Below are 20,711 nucleotides of genomic sequence, written 5' to 3'. Positions count from 1 at the left end.
GTATCCTTCAAAAATGTCAAGGTCATGAAAGGCAGAGAGGGGCCAAGAAAGAGCTCCAGATTAAAGGACACTAAACCCACAGGACGCCTAAATGTAACGTGTGCCACTGGGCTGGATCCTGGGCCAGGACAGAGCTATGAAGGACATTATGGGACATTTGATACAATTTTGAATACAGCCTGTGGATAATAGTATTGTATCAGTGCTAAATTTCCTGATTTTGATCTTTGTGCATAGTTATATGAGAATGTCTTGTTCACAGGAAATACATGCTGAAGTATTTAGAAATAAAAGGGCATCATGTAAATGTGTAAATAAAAGAATATGTATATTGGGGCTGGCCCCGTGGCCGAGTGGTTAAGTTCGCGCGCTCCGCTGCAGGCGGCCCAGTGTTTCGTTGGTTCGAATCCTGGGCGCGGACATGGCACTGCTCATCAGACCACGCTGAGGCAGCGTCCCACATGCCACAACTGGAAGGACCCACAACGAAGAATATACAACTATGTACCGGGGGGCTTTGGGGAGAAAAAGGAAAAAAAAAAAATAAAAGAAAAATAAAATCTTTAAAAAAAAAAAAGAATATGTATATTAATAATAAAAGAATAATGCAACTTATTCTCAAATGGCTCAGAAAAAATGTGTGTGTGTACATATAAATACTCACATCTACACACACATACACACAGATGAGAGAGGGTGGAAGGAGAAGCAAATGAGGCAAAATGTTAAGAATCTGCCAGCGGAGCCGGGCCCCACAGCTGCACTCGATGCATTTCAACAGCCCTCTGGCCAGGTCCACCCTCCTCAAGACTCGACGTCGCGGGAGAGAGACCAGCGGCTGGCCTGCCTTAGGTCCTGGCCTGCCTCCTGTGGGACCTGCGCTGTACAGGGCAGGCCACGGGGATGCAGCCTCAAGGGCCCCCGGCGGCTGCCACAGTGGGACGGAGAGTCCTGAGGCTCACCTGCCTGTCACTCTGCACACAGGGAGGAAGTCGATTCCCCAAAGAAACCAAAGTGCTGCTAGAAGGGGCAGTGCATGCTGAGTAGAAAAGCCTAAAAACATCCTTCACAGGAATGCTAGAGCCATTCTCTTCTTTTATAGCTAAGGAAGCTGAGATCTAGAAAGGTTAAATAACTTTTAAAGGTCAAAGAGCAAGTTTGAGGCAGAGATGGAACAGAAATTAAGACAAATGCTCTATATCTTTGCTACCCAAAGTGTGGTCTATGGGCCTGCGGCAACAGATCTCTTGGGAAATGCAGGTTCTCAGGCGCCACCCCAGACCTACTGAGTCAGAATCTGCTTTTTAACAAGTTCTCAGGGTGAGTCACATGCACGCGAAAGTTTGAGAAGTGCTGCTCTATCTTTGTAGGTCTCAGACTCAAAAAAAAACAGAACCAGCGATATACAGGAGTTCTTTGTAACATTCTTACAATTTTCTTCTGTGAGTATGAAAACTGTATCAAAATAAAGTTACGAAACAGACAAAGAAGCTAAAGGGAACTCCCTCTAAATAAAAGGGACGCTCCGGAGCACTTGCGGCTGGTTTAGCAGTACATGAGCTGTCAGCAGGGGACACCTCTGGAGAGAAGATGTCTGAAGTCACACTTGAGACCCTGTCGGGGCTCCACCAAACTGCAAGGGCCTGAGGAGCTGCACAGGGCACACAGGCCACCAGTGGGTTGTCATGATGAAGGGGTCCAGAATACGCCACTGTGGCATAAAAGTTACTTTGAGCAGAAAGCATCAGTTCCTGCAATCTCTTCCCTGCCTAGAGCAGAGCCTCCTGAAAGAGCTCAGCTGTCACCAATCCCTCCTTGGGAGCAACTGGGGGAGACGGCTCCTCTCCCCAGAAGTGAGAAGCATGCACACCACACCAAAGAGACACTGTCACACCCCAGCACATCTCCCATCTGTTCTCCTAAGTGTCCATTTAACTTTCCAAAAAGTCATTGTTTTCCCATAAACACTCTTCTCTTCCTCCTCTTCCCTTGTAAAATGGCATATAAGCCCCAAATTATTTGAGTCACAGTTTTCTGTGAACTCCCATACATACATGATTAAATCTGTCTTTTCTCTTGTGAATCTGTTTTTTGTCAGTTTAAATTGCATGCTCCCAATGACTGAACCTAATAGTGTAGGGGAAACTTGATCCTTCCAACAGAGATCAGCTGGGGAGAGAAAGCAGTCAGAGAGTGGGTTAGAGGCCAGAGATCCCAGCTCGAGACTCCGCTCTTGCCATCTGCTTCCTCCAAGAAGTGTGGGATTCATGAATCCACCCTGAGAAGGATGCTCAGAGCACGCAAGGAATGGTGCTCTCGGAAAGTGGCGTTCTGGTCTGCATCTAACTTGTTTAGATTTCATTTTCCCTCTGAAAGTTCTGCCCCAGCAAGGCCACTCACTGAGCTCAGAATTAATACACTTATTTCACCCACAGCCATTTTACAGTCCTGCCAGTAATCAGCAGTCATTTTTCTGTGGGGAACCATGATTATTACAGAAACCACTGAAGAGCACAAAAGAGTCCAAATGCTATCCGTCACCACCAGAAGCAAAGATGGACAACTCAGCAATGTTCCTGGACACAGCTTCCACCACCGACAGGCAATCGACAGTCACGGGGAGGCCAGTCATCCACGTGTGTCTTATAATGAAACTGGGGGCGGGGAGCCGGCTGCACGGTGGCCCTCACCCACCACCAAGGGACAGACCTGCCAGGACTTACCACTGGTCTCGGGAGAATGAGACAATGAAGCGAATGCCGACGGGGAGTCGAGCCATTTACGTCACACTGACCACGGAGCTTCCGTCACGAAATAGGATGCTTCATAAAGAGGTTACGAATCTGGCTCCAAGTCTCTCCCTCTTGCCCCTGCAGCTCACACAGGCTGGAAAGTGCATAGAGAAGTCCAGTTTGGTCTCGGTTCCCCTCTTCCCCTCTTCCATCCGGCAGAGACTCAGTTCTCTACAAGGAGAAGAGGGAGTTAAAAAGTGAGGTGTTCTGATAGTGGCACTGTCGAAGTCCCTGGCAGAAGTAACTCCCTGTATGGCTGTTACTCAGCCCAGATCAAAGCTGGATATCCAGTGCAACAGGGAGCTCCTGCCCTTAGAGCCACCAGGCGGAAGTAGAGGGTCTGCCTCGGGCAGCTGAAAGGTCACTGGGATGAATTTCACATGACGTTCTGATGACCATCACTGATGATGAAGCACTGATTTCATCCGCACCTGGACGGAATCTAGAGATCAACCATTCACTCTTAACCACAATACTCTGCAGAACTAATATCAATATGCACATGAAACCAAGTATGTGCCCAGTGGTTACACCATGTGCTCATTGACCAGAACACGCCAGGGACTGGACGGGGTCAGTTCCACCCTCTGTGGACCAGGCCATGTCTGAGCCACAGTAACAGGGAGGAGTGCAGGGCTGCACAAGACGGCAGGTCATCAAACCAAGCATTTAATTGTGGCTTTGCAATTGAATCGAAGAGCATCTAATGCTGTGGGAGTGAACTTCACCTTGTATCTGCCTCTTCATTTCTCATCTCCTGTGGTCACCTCACAGGTCATGGAAAATGACTCCCATCTGAAGGCAGGGCTGAAGGCAGAGCAAGACAGGAAGGAATGGGCAGAGAGGGCTTGGAGCCAATAAGGGGCCTCTGCATACCAGTCTCCTGTCCCAAAGCCAACCTCACACTTATGCTATTTTTCAGTTACCTTTTAATCTTGGCGACAAGAAATGTTTTGGATCAATACATTAAATACCACAGTACCCAGTGTGCAGGAGCATGGATTGTTCTACCTGAATACTTACGGAAATTCCCAGGTTATGTAATTTTTTGAAGAAAGCTACTTTTGAGTAGACAATCTCAATTTAAAGAAGCTAAAATTTATTGAACGTTTTCCAACAACTTCCTTGGGATAAGTAATAGACACGTATAGAAAATCATTCAGATGTGGAGACTTAAACTATATTCCTACGTGCCCGTGTCTTCTCAGTTAGAAGGGGTGCCCCACCTTCACTCCTGCCCTCCCTCCAGAGCGAGCGCTCAAAAGAGGCTCCTTTTTCAATACTAACTTTTAGGAAAACATTCCAAGTTCTTGCTGAGCTTTCCTCCCAGAACTCCCCACCCTGCATCTCCTCTCAGGGAGGCAGTGGGGCCCCTCTTCTCCAGCCAGAACCACACCTCTGCTCCTGACACAGATGTGAGTTCCACCTGCCCCCACAGCTGACCTCGGGCTGGGTAATCCTGGGCATGTCGCTTAAACTTTCCACTCCCTCACCTTCCCTGGCTAAAAAATAGGGGTGGTGACCCCTATCTTTTAGTGTTGTCATAAAGAGGAACTGAGAGAACCCATGGAGGGCCCTTAGCCCCGAGCCTGGTATGAGAGACGCGCAGTGAACAGCAGCTGGTACCATTCTTGTGGCCTCGGGAGAGGAAGGCCAAGGGCTGCAGGTGACCGCCCCACTCCCGTTTCCTAGTTCAGAACCCAGCACAGAGCAAGCACTCAAGGGTGTTGAATGAATTTCCACAAATGCTTCAAAACTGATTTTGCTCAAATCCCTAGATTTAAAAAAATATTTTACTAAATCTCTGCTCAGAATGAGTGGGCTCCTGTTTGGGCCTAAATGTACCTCAAGGAATAATTTTGCGATGATGACTTCAGAGAGAAGACTTGGTTTAGATTTTACAATGCGTGGAAACGGACGGGCAGGATCCAATTTCCTCCTCTGTCCAAACACTGCTGCTCTAGGCACAGCTTGTCTGGAAATATTCTATTGCCACCTACTGAATCAATTAACCGACAAATCTCAATTCAATTCTGGCAAAACCTGTAACCACAGGAAAAAAAATCCAGAAGGCACTGGAAAATCAGCTGGAGAAATCTCTATTTCCTTTTACAACAAGGCGGGTTCTTCCCCCTCTAAAATGGGTGAAGGTAAGCACCATAAATTCCCATCGTGGGTGCAATCAAGATGGATAAAGAGCGATTTTACATGAAAGGTGTTAAGAGCTCTATTTAATGAGGCCCCTTCCTCCAATGCCTGGGCAGTGCCCACTGACAACGCTTTCACGAGAGCTGGTCGAGACCTCCCTGTCACCAGTGACGACTCACGTGCTCTCCTGTGAACCCCACGACCACCCTGGAGAAGAGGCAGGGTGCACTTCAGAGAACAATGGGGTAGGTGGCTCGCCGGTCAGCTCAACTCTGGGGCAAATTCAGGTCGGTCCAGTTTCCCTAAGTCCCCTCCTCCTTCCCATCTCTCTCCTTCCAGCCTATCCCCTCCAAAGAGAGGGCAGCAGAAGGGCAGCAAATCACTTGGTCTAAACCCTGTTTTTGGCACACAGCCCAAGTACATAAAAAGAAAACACACTTTAAAAAAAAAAACGATCTTTATAGGCACCTCTGGAACTCACCACCCCAGCAGGGAAAAGTGTCCGAGTATCTGGTATCATACTACCGTCAAAGACAGTAATTTAAGAAACACCCCTTACAGCATCTCCATTAAATCTGTAAAACGCATGCCTTTATACCCATCTTCCCCAAAAGCACAACCTAGTCATCTACAAAACAGAACGACTGGAGGGCCCCGTGCATCATGCAGCCCCACCCTCAGACCCACCACTTGGTGGTCTGTCAGCCTCCAACAGATCTGTGTACTCTTTGGAGACGAAAATAATGAGACTTGAAAGTGATGGCAAAAATAACATGGAAAGGGTGTTTCCAGAACTGAAGCGCCACTGTAAATATCAAAGCAGCATCATGCATATTTTAAATAACCGACAAAGTTTTTAAAGTGGATCTTATTTTAAGGCTAAGATGGGTGGGAAACCCATGTCTCCCAAAAAGTTTTCATACTTTTTTTTTTGCCGAGAGAAATAGAGAGAGAGAGGGAGAGAGAGAGAGAGAGTACAACTTCATTTCCAGAGAAAACACTTCCTATGGTTTAGATTAATGGCAATGGCCACTATCCCCTTCCTGTGGCTTAAATAGGAAAGGGAATCCTCTGTCTGTACCACTGTCCTTTTTCCGCCGACAAACAGAACGGCAAAAATGGTCTGCACAAGATAGACCCTGCAAATGCAGCTCCAAAACTGCATGGTGAAACAGCCAGGGTCTAGAGCCCTGGGCTTCCAGCTCCATCTAAATTAATGAAGGAGCAATGGGGGAAATCTAATACAGTTACCGACTCAAGCGACTTCGCTGGCTTAAGTTCAAGGGCAGGCGGACGCTCCACAGGCAGTGGGCTCTGGGAGGCTACAGGAAAGGCAGTCTGGCATTCCAGCTTTAGAAATTCAAACCTGGGGGTGGGGTGAGGGACTTGCCCGAATCCTCGGCTCAGATGCAAATCCTGACCAAACCGCCTCGGTCACCGGGTCACCAGGATCGGCAGCGTGGCCGCAGGGGTTGGGAGGGCAGGAGGGTGGGAGAAGGAGGAAAAAGATCCCGATGGTTGGTGGCGACCGGCTGGGGCACTTTCCGGCGCTTTAAGCCCTATAAATCCAGAAAGTCGCTGTCACTCGTGTTGCCCAGGAGGCTCACTGTCTCCGGGAACCAGCTGCTCAACAAACAACCCAGAGGCCCAGGGTGCTGGCGCCGCGAGCCTCGGGCGGCTGGTGCCCGGAGGAGACGGGCTGGGCGGGCACGCCCACGGCCCCGGCGCGGCCGAGAGCGCGGGGCTGTTCCTGCGGGGTCTCTGGACCCGGGCTGTCACCGCGGCGCGGGCGGCTCCAGCGGCCGGCTGCCGGCCCAGCGCGGCTCCCCCGCCTCCACTTGCCCGGAATCCCGCGCCGCCCGGTCCGGGGACGCCGGCGGGGGCGCCCGGCCGCTCCTGGAGCCCCCTCATTCCAAAGGCTTCCCTAGGGCACGAGGGGCTCGAGACCGCCCGGCCCGGCCGCAGGCCCGCACAAAGCCGCGCGGAGGAGCAGCAGCCCGCGGAGCGCGACCCCCGGCCCGGCAGGCGCGGCGCCCCTCCAGCGCGGGGCAGCGGTCGCCCCCCGGCGGCCCCTTCGTCGCCCGCGGCGGCAGGTGCTGCGCGGTCCCGCCGCCCGAGTCTCGCGGCCCCGCAGGTGCCGGCGGTGGGGAGGGTCCCTGCGCCGCTTCCCCCGCCCGGTCCCCGTCCCGGTCCCAGTCCCCGTGCCCGCGCCTCACCTGCGCCGCCCAGGCCCGCGCACCACCGCCGGGCCGGCCGCCGCGGGCGCTTCCTGCTCGCGACTTCCTGGGGCGGCGCGTGAGGCCCGCGAGGCCCGCCAGCCCCGCCAGCCCCGCCGCCCCTTTCACTTTCCTGCGGCCCGCGGGGCGGCGGCGGGCGGCTCGGCCCCTCCCCCTCCCGCTCATCCCCTGCGCCGGCCTCCCGCGTCTTCCTGGGGTCCTCCCGGCCCGGCGCGCTCGCAGGTCCCTAAGAGCCCTGGGGATGCCGGGCGGGGGCGCCCCCACGCGGAGTGGTGCTGCCCGCCTACCGGCTGTTGGGGCCCCCAGGCCATCGCCCGCTCAGAATTCTGGGCGGTCCTGTGTCCTTGCACCTGCCGGCGGGCGCACCGGCATTTACTGGCATGTTCTCTATTGGCCAACGGGGAGCTCCCCAAGGGCCCTTTGTCCTCAAGGTAGGTCTTACCCAACAGCAGCAAAGTGATGCGGCCCCCAGGAAGGACCAGCGCTAAAGAGGGCCTTTATTCCTAGCGCTCCTTCTCGAGGGTCAGGATCACGAAACCAGCATTCTCTTAAGTGAAAATGGGGCCCACAGCTAAGTGGAACCATCTATTATCACACCTGTAGGCGTGTGACAATACAGCTCACGTGGTTAAGCTGGAGCAGCCCAGCCTGGCCAGGTCACCTGCATCGAGGCACTCTTGCTGGTGCCACCAGAGAGTTCCCATCTCACCCCAGGAATAATCCACCTGCGAATCGCACTCTCACTTCTTGCCAAAAATTGACCTCGGGTAGCCCCAGAGACGGGCCTGGTTATTTTCCTAGGGGTCCCCGCAGAGCACCCACAGTAGACACGCAGCATCCAACGCCAGCCCAGGGGCCCCACTCCCAGAAGAGCACCTCCCAGAAAAGCAGCGTGAGGCAGCAAACACATTTTGTAAAAGAAATTCCAGGAAGGCTGCCCCTGGTAGAAACAACGCCTGAGGCTAAAACCAATCCAAGGCCAGCTGTAAATGACCAAAGAGGTCTGGATGGGCACCCAGGCAGGCGTAGAGACCGGCCCCACCCGGCACCCCTCAGGCCAGCCTGGAGAAGGCTTCATCCTCCCGTGCCAGGCCTCACAGTTCCCCCCTGGGGCCCTGTTCCATTTCCGGAACACCTGATAGCCTTTTCTGTTTGCTGAGTTGGGTAGTGTCAAATGCACCACGTTTTTAGGCTTCCGAGAAGCGTTCTCCATGCGGAAAGGACACCTGCCAGCCTCACTGTGGCCCCAGGGTTCAGCCACAGGACATCTGCTGGGTGCCCCATCCTGCAAGTGAGGTGGCCTTGGGCCTCCTGACTTTCCCGGTCTCTTTCCGAGGACCTCCTGTCTTGACCAGTTCCTTCTCCCTTTCCTAACTTTCCATTCCTGGTGATCCCTAAACCAGCCCTGTCTGGCCCCCACCTCTCCACGTCACCTCCTCCGGTGCTCACTCTGCCCACTTCCAGGCTCTCCTCACACACCCCCCCTCCCAGCTGCCTCCAGTCGCCTTCCTAGGGCAGATCGGGTCCGTCATTCCGGATGAAAACCCTTCAAGAGCCGATTCTTCTCCTTCTCTCAGGGAGTCTTTGCTGCATTTCTGGGGCACTGTAGAAACCTCTTTATCTTGACTCACTGCCGTGAGTTGGTCCTAGTGATTTCTAACTCCACGTCCTGGCCCCTCACCTGGGGTCGAGCCTGGAGGCACTCATCCATGTTTCTGAACTGCAGGAACGAATGCAGAAGGACACAGTAGAGGGGATCGTGACATTTTTCACATTTTCTCACACAGAAAAATAATATTTGCTGAAAATATTAATCTTTTAATTTTACAAAAAGATTAAAATATTAATCTTTTTATAAAATAATAGTTTTATGTTTATCTTTTATATGATTATAAGAAACATTTTTAAAATGAATTATGGGAGATAGTAAACTTGTGCAAAACTTCCAAATAAAACAGTTCCCATTCTGGAATGAAGACGTGATTGCTTCGATGAACATTCCAGGTTTTAGGCTTGAAACCACTGCACACAAGCTCAGGACAGAGGGGACAAGCGGGGTGCCACCATCGAGACACTTTCTTTGTGCAAGTAGATAACTTTAAAGCCGTTTTGTACAATCACACAAAGTTTACAACAGTTGAAATTATATTTAAATAATCTAACAAGTCTTCCTTTTCTTTCCCTGACCTGTAATGCTAAAATTTCTTGTGAGAACTGAATGAGTTTCCAGTCCAGTTGAACTTTTCATATCCAGTGTTTCAAAATCATGACAAAGTGCGCCAGGATGGTGGAGGTGTGCCCTTGGGCTGTTGCTGACACAGCTGATGGCCAGGCTCCAGAGAGATGAGCCCAGGGTCCCAGACTTGGGGCTGCCAGCTGAGCGCATCTGCCTGGGTGGGCCTCTGCTTCACCTGGAAACTTCCAGGCTTGCTTTGAATTTGTTTTGATTTTATTTCCGTAAAAGAGGAACAGACAGAACAGAATAGGCACCTTCCCTCTTAGCCACCAGACGTTTACCGGGTGCTTGTGGGGGCCGGCCTTGTGCCGGGCACTGAGGCCTCAGCGTCAACAAGGTGCCTTCGCCTTTGAAGAGTTCACAGAGCGGAAGGCCTGTGGCTAGAACAGGCCGGTCCACTCAAAGGCACACTGGTGTGAGGGTGAGGAAGGGGCTATATTCGCTTCCTGGGGCTGCCATGACAAAGTACCTCAAACTGGGCGGCTTAAAACAACGGGAATTTATGGTTGCACACTTCTGGAGGCCAGAAGTCTGAGATCAAGGTGCTGGCAGGGCCACTACCTCTGGAGGCTCCAGGTAAGAATCTGTTCATGCCTTTATCTTAGCTTCTGGTGTTGCTGGCAGTCCTTGGTGTTTTGTTTTGTTTTGCTGAGGAAGATTTGCCCTGAGCTAACATCTGCTGCCAATTTTCCTCTTTTTGTATGTGAGCCGCTACCACAGCATGGCCACTGACAGAAGAGTGGTATAAGCTGTGTCTGGGAACCCAGCCTGGGCCGCCGAAGTGGAGCGTGCTGCACTTAACCACTAGGCCACTGGGGTTGGCCCTTTAGATGCATCACTCTTATCTGCCTCTGTCATCACATGGCACATTCCTGCATGCCTGCATTCACATCATCTTCTCTGTGTGTCTGTGTCTCCCCTCCTACGAGGACACTGGTCATGTTGGATTTAGGGCGCACCCTACTCCAGTAGGACTTCAACTTAACTCATGACATCTGCAATGACCCTAATTTCCAAATAAGGTACCTTCCATTCTGAGGTTCCGGGAAGGACATGAATTTTGGAAGGGGAACACTATTTAATCTAGTTCAGGGCTATGACATAAGTTCTGGCAGGTCACAGGGAACTTAATGAGGAAATGCCCCTCCCCCGCAAGGCTAGCAACATCAGGGAGTTGTTAGCACCCGAGGCCTGAAGAGGCCAGGGGAGTGAGCAGGTAGCAGGATGCGGGGAGCTGAGCTGCAGGAGGGAGGTGCTGGACAGGAGGAGGAGGAGGAGGGCTTTGGTAGATGAGCAGCTGCTGTCAAATTACGGCCCAGGAGGGAAGCAGGGGAGTCAACAGCCCGACCTCTCCTCCTGCCCTCCTACTGACCCAGTCCAAGAGGGAGCCCCATGGACCCTAGTGGATTCACTGTGAAAGCTCGTCTCCCTCAAAGGCTTTCCTCCTGGCTGGGAACGGCCCAGGCAAGAGCCTTGAACAACATTTACAGAGTCTTCCTCAGGGGGTGTCTCTGTCAGTCCCACTGGGTCAGGGGACATGGGAGGGGAAGTCAGAGAGCGAGACCTCATCTCCAAAGAAGAGGGCCAAACTGAACAGAAAGATCGCACCGTACACACAGTCTTTAGAACCACGGCGGGGCCTCCAGGAGAGGAGGCTGAATGACAGCAGCTGCCTCTGAGCTGTGAGGTGTGGAGCAGAAGGGACAAAGCCTGGCCTTTCAGTACTAGTGGACTTTAAAACCACAGACATGTATTTTCAAGTAAAATAAAAATAAAGATTAACGTAACAAAGAAAGATAGGAGGCTGTGCTTCGCCTAGGTAGTGACTCATCAGCGATGGGATTTGTGACCCCTGAGTTTGGGACACATTCTGGGGAGAGGAGCTTTGCAAGTGTCCTGCAATACTACGGAGTCACCTGTCCATTAAGGGTGGCCCTCGGCAAACTACCTGTGCGAGCCAGGTGGGCGATCTCCCTGCCTCCAGCCCCCGCGGCGCGTTTCCTCGCAGAGATCTTTCTTCTGTGCGTGGTAAGGGGGTGGTTGCTGAGGAGATGCCCAGCGCGGACAGGAGTGACTGGATCCTAACCCAGCAGGGCTGGGGGAGGCCGCACTGAATGCAGGGCTTACACTGCTGGCTGCCAGGAGGCGGATCCTGGCAGCCCAGCTCCCCTCTGGGGCTCCCTTGTTGGCTGAGGTTTTCTGCGGCAAAGTTACCTTATTTTAAGACTACAGGTAGTATCAGGTCAGGGACCTGGACACAGGAAGCTGACCCATCAACTAGGCAGTCACCCCTCAGCTGAGCTGGTGCGTCTAAGATAAGCATGTGATAAGCAAGTTGGGACATTTTTATAAGGTCTTCAAAAGCCTCAATACTCTTTGGCCCAGGTGTGGTTTGGTAAAACGTGTGGCTTCAATCGAGGGGCTGTGCTTTAAAGCTCCCCTGGGCCTGTATTTGATGATTTATGAGCGAGGGTACTTTTAGTTTAAACAGTATGCTAAGAGCCTGGTGGGCAAAGGCAACTACTCCCGCTCTCCTCCCCGAGCCTCAGCAGGCTTGCTTACCGGGGTGCCTATCTTTTCCCAGCCAGCACGGGCTCTGAGAAAAGTCTGGCCTTGCACCAGGAGGCACTGTGCACCGTCAGCTGGATCCGCCCTACTCCCCAGGGGGTGACAATGCACGATGCCGGTGCCCCTCACCACCTGCTCCAAGGACCTCACATGAACTGTGGCCGGAGGAAGGCTGGCCCTCGGCTCCCCCTGCAGCTGTGTTTTCTAGTTCACTTATGGTTTAACTCCTATGGTTGACACCACTCGTTTTTAATCCTCATAATTGAAATCCTTTCTAAAAATAGACTTGTGCAACTTAAGAATAAAGACAGTTTCTTGGCTACGACATTTTTTCTTTACTGTTACTCACGATCACCTTTTTGAACACCAGTCGTGATCCCGCAGTGTTTAGTGGCCTAGCAGGAGAGGCTGGGGACCTGGAACGCGAAGATGCAGGTGCACATCTTGCTTCCACCTTGATGCTGGGGACCCTGGGGGCATCACTGTACTCTCCCGCATGCCAGTTTTCCTCCTGCGCCTTCCTGGGGCTGATGTGAGGGGGAGGAGGCTGTGTGCAGGACAGGGGCCCCACGAGGGCAGAGACGTTAGCTGTTTTGTCCATCAGTGAATCCTTATCACCTGGAATCATGCCCGGCTCATCGGAGACATTCCGTGAAACTTTGGTGCTCAGTGACTTGGCACAAGTGTCCTTTAGGACAGTGAGTCAGCGCACAGGTGCTTGTGGCCAAGCAGATCACTGACACACGCGGCAAATCTGTATGAATATGTGACGACTCCAGGACACACACCGGGAGCTGGGGTCACAGAGAACTACGAAGTCCCTTTCATCAGCTTATTTTGTTGATTTGGATTTTCTTCTAAAAATGGCGTTTGATCCCCGCCCCTCATCTTTAATATAAATCCTGGTAACTTTGGGTCGTGGGGCATAAAGTTAACAGAAGTTTTAAACCAAATATGCCTACAAAGTTCCCACAGACTATTTCATGGCTATCCTGCTGCGGGCAAAGGCAGGAGCATCCGTGAGAGTACACGGCAGTGCCGCTTGAACTGAAGAGCGTCAAATCGGAGCTCACCACCAGCGGCTGTGTCCTCCCACTTCCGCCGCCACTGCTGTGCCGACGCTGGCCCGCCTATGTGTCACGTTGGGAACGTTCCTTAACCTCTTTGTGCCTAGGTTTCTTCTCCTCTAATGGAGGGTCACTGAGCATTTTGATCTGTCAGACTGTCCCTGTTGCAAAGATGAACAGGACAGGTGCCATTTGCAGGGAGCTCCCCATCTAGCTGGTACAAAATACAGAAAGCCTCAAGCCACATAACCTAAAAAGCCCTCCAAATGCTTAACATGCTACAAATTTCCCAGTTTTAACTTAAACAATTTTAAAACTCTTTTAGAAAAAAAATCATGCATTTTTTGGATATTGGAATTTAATGAATCAAACAACATTCTGAACATACTAAGGGAACTAATCAAAGGAACGCACGGGAGACATGAAATTCTCTTTGCCTAACCGAGCTTGCTTAGTAGATGCATATTTGTACCTTTCCACCCTTGTTCAATGGGGACACACTTAGAGTCCCCGCGCTGTGTCCCTGGTCCCAGCACCGCAGATAAACAGAACTAAGCTGATGCATTCCAGCACCGCCCGGAGGTGGCTGCCAGGGGCCTGGCGGGGCCCAAAGTGGATCCCAGCCCGGTTCTCTTCAGAGTCGGATCTCAAGGCTCAGACGGCACGATGCCAGTCCTAGGAAACCTAAAACTACCAGCCCGGTTTAACACCTTCCTGGCTCTCCTTTGGGAGGTGGCGGGGGGTTGATTCATTCAGCTCTCTTGACCACTGTATTTAGTCCGCAACTGCTTACGGCTTGTCCTAACAGCTAGAGCATTAAAAACCAGGCCTGGGGAGGGGAGAAAGACATATAAATAGGCACGTACGCTGGCAGAGCCATAAGAGGGGAGGCCAGCAACCAGAGCCGAGGAAGGCTTTCGCTGGCCCAGTGGAGGGATGAATGAGGTACCCAGAAAGACACCTGAATCAGCATTTTCTTAGTAACACAATGGAGTACAACTTCCCTAAGTAACCCCTACCTCCTTCAAACTCGCACTCAACATTTCCAGTCTCTCTTTTATCAAACCTTGAATGAGTCACGACAGTTTTGGTATATCCTTAAGGTGAAACACTAGCCAGTCTTTCCAAACACTTTTGAAGAAGTTTTGATATGTTCACCATATAACGGTACGTGATAACAGCAAGTGATAAGTGAAATGACTCCAATTAAGTACAAACATATGCGCATTTAAAAAGCTGGATGGGTTCATACCAAAACGCCAGTAGTGGCTGCCCTGGGAGGTGAGGTCACTGGTCATCTTTACTTTCTCCTTCATACTACACTGTATTTTCCCAATCTGCCAGGCATTTAGTAATTTTTAATAATCTGAGCCTCCACCACATCTCAGGCTCTGTGCTAGACTGTGGAGTCAAGGCCCTGCGGGCCCTCAGGGAGGCTGACCTTAGGGAAACACCAGGCACAGCTGTGCAGGGACTGCAACAGAGGTGCAGCCAGAGGGAGGGCCAGGAGGGGCTTGACGCAGTGAGGAAGGGAGCCCTGAGGAGCGCACCCCAAGGAAAGTAGGAAAGAATTGTTCAGCACGTAGAGAACATGGGAATCGCATTTCAGAAAGAGAGAACAGCATCTGCAGATAGGAGGGTGTCCTATAGAAAAATGATCTAAACAATTAACAATAGTCAGTATAGATGACAAATAAGCCTCTGGGGAAAAGTGCTTATTCTCAGAAATAATCAAGGAAACACAAAGTCAAGTCAAGTCACTGTGAGATGCTGTTTTGCCCATCAAATTAGCAAAGAAGAAAACTGACTTACAGCAGGCGAGGGAGCAGCAGAAATCACTCACTCTGGTGGGGAGGGCGGGGCCAGGCCGCATTCTAGAAGGCAATGTGGTAAGTAGTAAGCAGTCAGTTGTAACGCTCCTCCCCACCGGCCTGGGGACTCCTAATTCTACAGAAGTGAACTCCATAGAGCTGGATTTGAGATGTGGACAGAGATCCACGCACTCAGGTGGTCACAGCGATTCTATCCATTTTCTCACTCATGTCTTTATTTTTGGGATGGGTTCACAGGTGTTCAATGCATCACTTTGCTACATCACTGACATATGTGGACACACAGACTTCTGTATGCATCACATATTACGTCATCAGTGATTTAAAGCCTGGGTTAAATGTACATGTTACATTTCTGCAGCTCTGGCATTTCCAGAGCATTTCATCTTCATGGTCTCATTGGATCCTCATGACCTTCCTGCAAGTTGGGCAGGGTAAGCGTTATTCTGGGAAAAGAGGGGCATGTCACTCAGCTTGCAGCCTCCTCCCCTGCCCCTTCCTCAGAGAACCTGATCCATCCTTAGGCCCTGTAAGGTCATCTGTGATATGAAAATTAGAACCAACGTCATACATCCACCAGCAGGGAAGAGTGACATCCACTTTAGAATGAGGGACTAACACGTAGCCCTAAGGTATCAGAGTTTTGGGTTTTTTTTTTTTTTTTTTTTTTGCTGAGGAAGATTAGCCTTGAGCTAATAGCTGTTGCCAATCTTCTTTTTTTGCTTGAGAAAGATTCACCCTGAGCCAAGATTGTTGCCAATCTTCCTCTATTTTGTATGTGGGTTGCTCCCACAGCATGGCTGCCAACGAGTGGTATAGGTCTGTGCCTGGGAACCAAACCCAGGCCTCCAAAGCAGAGTGCACTGAACTTAACCACCAGGCCACAGGCCCAGCCCCTTGGTAATTTTTTTAACAGCATGGATTAATGTTGAATTTGCCCCAAATGGGTAATTTTTTTCTCACTTCTGCATAGCCCCCTAGTATATGACCCAGGGAGCCAGCACACACCCAGCTGTAGCTATATAACTGATGTACTGAGAGGGCCTCTGGAAAGTGGAATCTGATTTAAGAAGAACTAAAAATCAAGATCGTAAACCAGAAGAAAAAAATTGATAAACTTGACTTTTTCTTCTTTTCCGAGTGTTGAATAAAGCACAGCTCTGTTGCAAAACGATATCTAACATTCAGTTTGATAAGCATGCACCGATTGAACACTTACTGTGTGCCAGGCTCTGCGCTGTGTAGGCGGGGAGGGGAGCACAGATGAGCCACAGTCTCTATCCTTGAGCTGCTACCCAACGTGCCGAGCGAGTCTGCCCAATTTCCTGACCTCTCGTCTCCACCCTGGCTGACTCGAGTCCTGAGGCATTACTGAATAACCCCACTTCCTGGGTGGAAAAGAATTCGCATTCTTCTTTGACGACAGCATTCTCAGTATCCTTCCATTCAACCGCATACATACCTCAGGTAGGTGTGTGTGTGTATCTGGTTATTTCCTCCTTGTTGGTTGCCATTTTCATAAGAGTCATGACCTCAAACAGTTAAAATACTACTTACACTTAAGAATCTACATGTCTATATATTTCTAGAAACCTCCCCATCTTCTAGTCTCTTCCCACCCTCATGTACTTTAGTGCTAAGGAATATAAGCATTAAACATGATCTGCTCATCACAGACTAACTTCTGATTGCCACAATTACCTGGACAAACCCTGATGGGCAGTTGGATCCTCTTCAGGAAGAAACAACGATGGAAAAGGATTAAGGTAAACTGGAATCGAATCTTCCCCAAAGACCTATTGATAGAAAAAAAGTGCTCAGCTTACTGTATGAGTAACAACAGCGTGACTATTCACAATTCTGGCCACCATTTACCCAGGGCTTTATTGTGTGCTGGGCGCTGTGCTAAGCTCCTGAAAAACATCTGCTTTAGACCTCACAACCGCTCTGAGAGGGCAGTTAACTGTGACCTCCATTTTACAGATGGCTAAATCGACTTCAGAAAGAAGTAAATAGGGCTAGGAGTGCAGCTCTGGGTCTGACTCCTACCCACTAAACGTCATAAAAACTCTACTTCTAAAAAAGAAGTTGCAATTCCTGTATTTCTTATATCTATCTACACATACACCTACATCTACACGTGCATGTTTATATGTGTGCAGATACACGATGGTTCAATTTGCAAGAACACAAGTGTTGTAATAAACAGCCTCACATTTCCAAAGTTAGGAGGGGCAGGAATTCATTTTGTTGGAAGTCCCTGCTTTTATCTGAGCAGCTGCTACAAACTTAAAAAACAGGAACCCTGTTTGCGTTTTCCCGATGCCCATCAGGTCTTAAGGCCTTTTCCCTGCCTTGTCCTGGATAGTTCAGAAGGGACAGGCGGGCACTCAGACGGTCGCCATGGCAACTGCCAGGCTGACCCGGCCCTCAGCCCAGCGGTGGGTAGACAAGGGGCGCAGGCGGACCTGCAGGAGGGATTCGGAGACACCTCCATGCCCCTGGGCACCGTATCTCGGAGAAGAAGGCGCCCTCACCGCCCCTCTGCGCACGCGAACCGCGCCCAGCCAGGGACCCGGAGTTGTGCAGTCATTCCTTTTTTTGGGGGCTGGGGGAAGAGGTAGTGGAGAGAGGTGAGTTTTTCTCATTTATATTTAAGAAAGGCAAGAAGAGAATTTCTCACTGGGGAGATGGAGCTCGGAGGAACGGTGGGCCCTCACTCTCTCCAACCACCGAGGCCCTGCAGCCTCGGCCCTCCCTGCTCTGCGAAGCACTGCGTCTGCGCGAGGTCCCTGCTGGGGGATGATGGGAAATCGCTCCCGGGGGGTGATGGGAAGCTCCTCCTGGTGGGTGACGGGAAGACCTCTGTGGTGGATGATGGATAGTGCGTCCTGGAGGATGATGGGAAACCCCTCCCGGTGGATGATGGGAAGGGCTGGCTGGGGGGTCATAGGGCGACCCCGGCCCGTGGATTATGGGAAGTCCCTGCTGGTGGATTCTGGGAAGTGTCTTCCTGACAGGACTAAGAGGTAGAAGAGGATTTCCTCCCTTTTTCTGGTGAAGAGGAGCTAAGCCAGCGTTTTGAGGGCCTTTGGAGTTTGAAAATGCTGCTTCTGTAATCACCAAGCACTTCCGGGTCACCTAGTGGGTAGGGGCCAGGGAGTCTGGGGCTGCCAGTATCAGCTTGGCCCGATGAAGTCTTCCTGGGACTCCCCAGGTCTCTCACAGGGCGAGAGTGGATGAGGCACTCTGTCTTGTAAATTTTAGGGTACAATAGTGCAACAGCTGGGCACCCAGCTGCTAATGATGTGATCTGGGACAGGGTTTGCTGAAGCCGCTTTTTTGGTTTGTTCAGTCTAAGGCTCTTTGGGCCAGTGGTTCTCTGCTTGGTAGATGGTTTCAGGTCAGTCTCAGAAGACCACGGTTATTCCTTTAAATTAGAGATATGGGAGGTAGTGGAGTATATTCATCAACAACAATAGCTCTTGAGTCGGATGGCTTGGTTTGAATTCCGCTGGCTGTAGGATCTGGACCAATGGCTTCACCTCTCTGTGGCTGCCTTTCCTGAGCTGTACCATGGGAAAATGATGGCTGGGATTTAATAAGATCATTCATGTAAAACCCTTAAAATACTGCCAACGCAGAGTCAGGATTTAGCAAACCTTCGTTACCGTCATTGTTAGAGCAGATGTGGAGGTTGAGTTTCCGTCGTTTATGTTTATATGCAAAGAGCTAATGTTCGCTTGCATATGCTTGTTTGCCATCCCAGACTTCTAACATTTAAACTGTTTTTGACATTTTATTATAGAAAGACACGCTCAGTTGTAGTAAATCTGGCAACTGCTAAGTATAAAAAATAATGATCATCTATTATTCCAATTCCCTTACTTTCCCCACAACAAAAACTGTTAAATTTTGGTGTTTATAATCTTTTCATCTTTGCATCTAGAAACAATACAATTGTAGTGTCTTGTGTGTTAATTTGCTTGCAAATTGTTCCTTTTTCCAGTAAGTGATGTGTTTGGGCCTGTGATGAGATTTGGTTAAGGCTGGTTAGGATTGCAACCTGCTATTATGTCATTATTTCTGAGAGAAAGGTCTACAGGGTATGTATGCTCCTGAACATCTGTGGATTATTCACCTCAAGGCTGCCAGCAAGATCAAACTCTGTGTTTACCAGTCCTCCCACCTCCCTGCCCCTCCAGCAACAACAAACAACACCCCTTGCTGTGGGTGTGAGGGGCACTTTCTATTAATGATATGTGATATTTCTGTAATATCTTCATTGTTAACATTATGAAGCTATCATAATAGATAACAATACACTAATAAAGTAGCATCCTTGATCCCCATGGCAGCCCTTCGAGACTGAAAGGGTTTCTTCTCCCTAGTTAACAGAATAGGAACCTGAGGCTCAGAGGGCAGGGGAGTTGCCTGAGGTCACCAAGCTAATAAGCCATGGGAACCCCGAATTAGAACTTGGGCATTCTGACTTTGGATGAGTAACGTTTCCACTGAACAATGATGACTTTAAGACCTGTTTTGCCTCCATTTAGATCAAGTTTTTTGGATACTTAGATATTAGATTTGAAGAAATAAAATGATTGATATTATTTCTGTTGAAGGTATTAAATCTCAAAAGAAACTAAGAGCACCATACCATATTTAGATTTAAGATGAAACACAGTTATTTCTATAATTTGCAAAAACACACTAGAAATTGGTTATACAAATGTACAATGGCCAAACCATATATGAAAATAGAACTTTGACCCACAGCCTGCAGCAACCAGCCCAGGAAGCCAACCCATTATGCAGAGTAGCCATCCCAGGAAGCCAGCTGGCTGTAAGTCAGACTTGTAGGAAGTTGGTGTGCTATCTCTACCAACTGATTCAGGAACAAACAATAACCCCTGTAACAGTTGACCCCAAATGGCCAGGACTTGATTAAAAACAGAGTTTTACTAATTTTTGTCCCTACTTCCAACTTAGGGCCAACCAGAGAAAGCTGAATTTGCTCTTGCCCAATCACATAGGATGCCCGGCTTCTCATTAGCCCACCTACAGCACTCCCAGGCCAATAGCCTCCAATCAGGAGTGAGAAAGCTTTATTGTGGGGGAAAGGTATGCCCTGATTGGAGGCTGTTGGCCAGAGCTTACTGGGGCAGTAGGAAGGCCTGAATCTGGGGTGATGACAGAGGAAATGGGAAGGAGATCAGGAGGGGCCCAGGGCAGGCGAAGTGTCAGGTGACTGGAGGGAAGCCAGGAGGAGGGGCCCATTAGCGAGCGGGAATGAGTGCGGATGTTCATGTGTGTGTGCGCGCACATGTGACTGGGTGGGAGTGTGTGAGGGAGCAGATCTCCGTATGGGACCCCAGAGGGGGCTGGACTCACGTTTGGGGTTGAGGAGGGATGTCAAACCCTGACGGGCATCGGTGTGGACACGCATCTGCTAAGAGGTCAGAGCTGACTGTTTGAGTCAGGAGGAGATGTTTACAAACGCGAGAAAAGATCTCAGCGGACACGTCTCGGTGTCTGCCAAAACCGAAGGGTCGGAAGAGCCCCAGAAAGGTGAGGAGGAGCAGACAGGGCTTCCGGAAAAACCCGAAAAGCTGAGGGGCGGGGTCGGAAGGGGTAGTGCCCAGCACCGGGCAGGGTTGAAACTCTAAGAGCTGGCCCGACACGCCTCCTGTGCCCCTCCTCTTTAGGGCCCTGTTCCAAAGGTGGCTTCTCGTTGCAGCATCACCCGGCAGCCAACTAAAGGGATTCCAGGGACCAGCCACGTGGCGTCCAGGTTAGAGAGCTGGTGGGTACTTCTCCGCCCCAGGCCC

The 20,711-nt window shown here is 50.5% G+C and overlaps 1 protein-coding gene across 21 annotated transcripts in view; it reads right to left on the bottom strand.

The window, feature by feature from the left end:
* The window catches only part of SLC37A1 (solute carrier family 37 member 1), a 79,802-nt gene that overhangs the window by 58,652 nt on the left and 439 nt on the right, over positions 1-20,711 (bottom strand). For 3 of the 21 annotated variants that reach the window (XM_008535282.2, XM_070597309.1, XM_070597312.1), the window contains exons 1-3: positions 17,564-17,807; positions 16,582-16,676; positions 2,724-2,963 (exon numbers count right to left, since the gene is read on the bottom strand). In XM_008535282.2, the coding sequence (XP_008533504.2) occupies positions 2,724-2,779 (56 nt within the window). In that variant the 5' untranslated portion in view covers positions 2,780-2,963; positions 16,582-16,676; positions 17,564-17,807. Of the gene's footprint in view, positions 1-2,723; positions 2,964-6,191; positions 6,276-6,306; positions 6,500-7,156; positions 7,406-7,619; positions 7,795-14,860; positions 14,923-16,099; positions 16,269-16,581; positions 16,677-17,563; positions 17,808-20,274; positions 20,614-20,711 lie in introns of those variants that run through there. The other 18 variants (XM_008535283.2, XM_070597313.1, XM_070597308.1 and 15 more) reach the window with 16 other exon arrangements.

Source organism: Equus przewalskii, chromosome 27 (assembly GCF_037783145.1).
Source record: "Equus przewalskii isolate Varuska chromosome 27, EquPr2, whole genome shotgun sequence".
NCBI lineage: Eukaryota > Metazoa > Chordata > Mammalia > Perissodactyla > Equidae > Equus > Equus przewalskii.
This window is presented reverse-complemented; position numbering and strand designations above follow the sequence as displayed.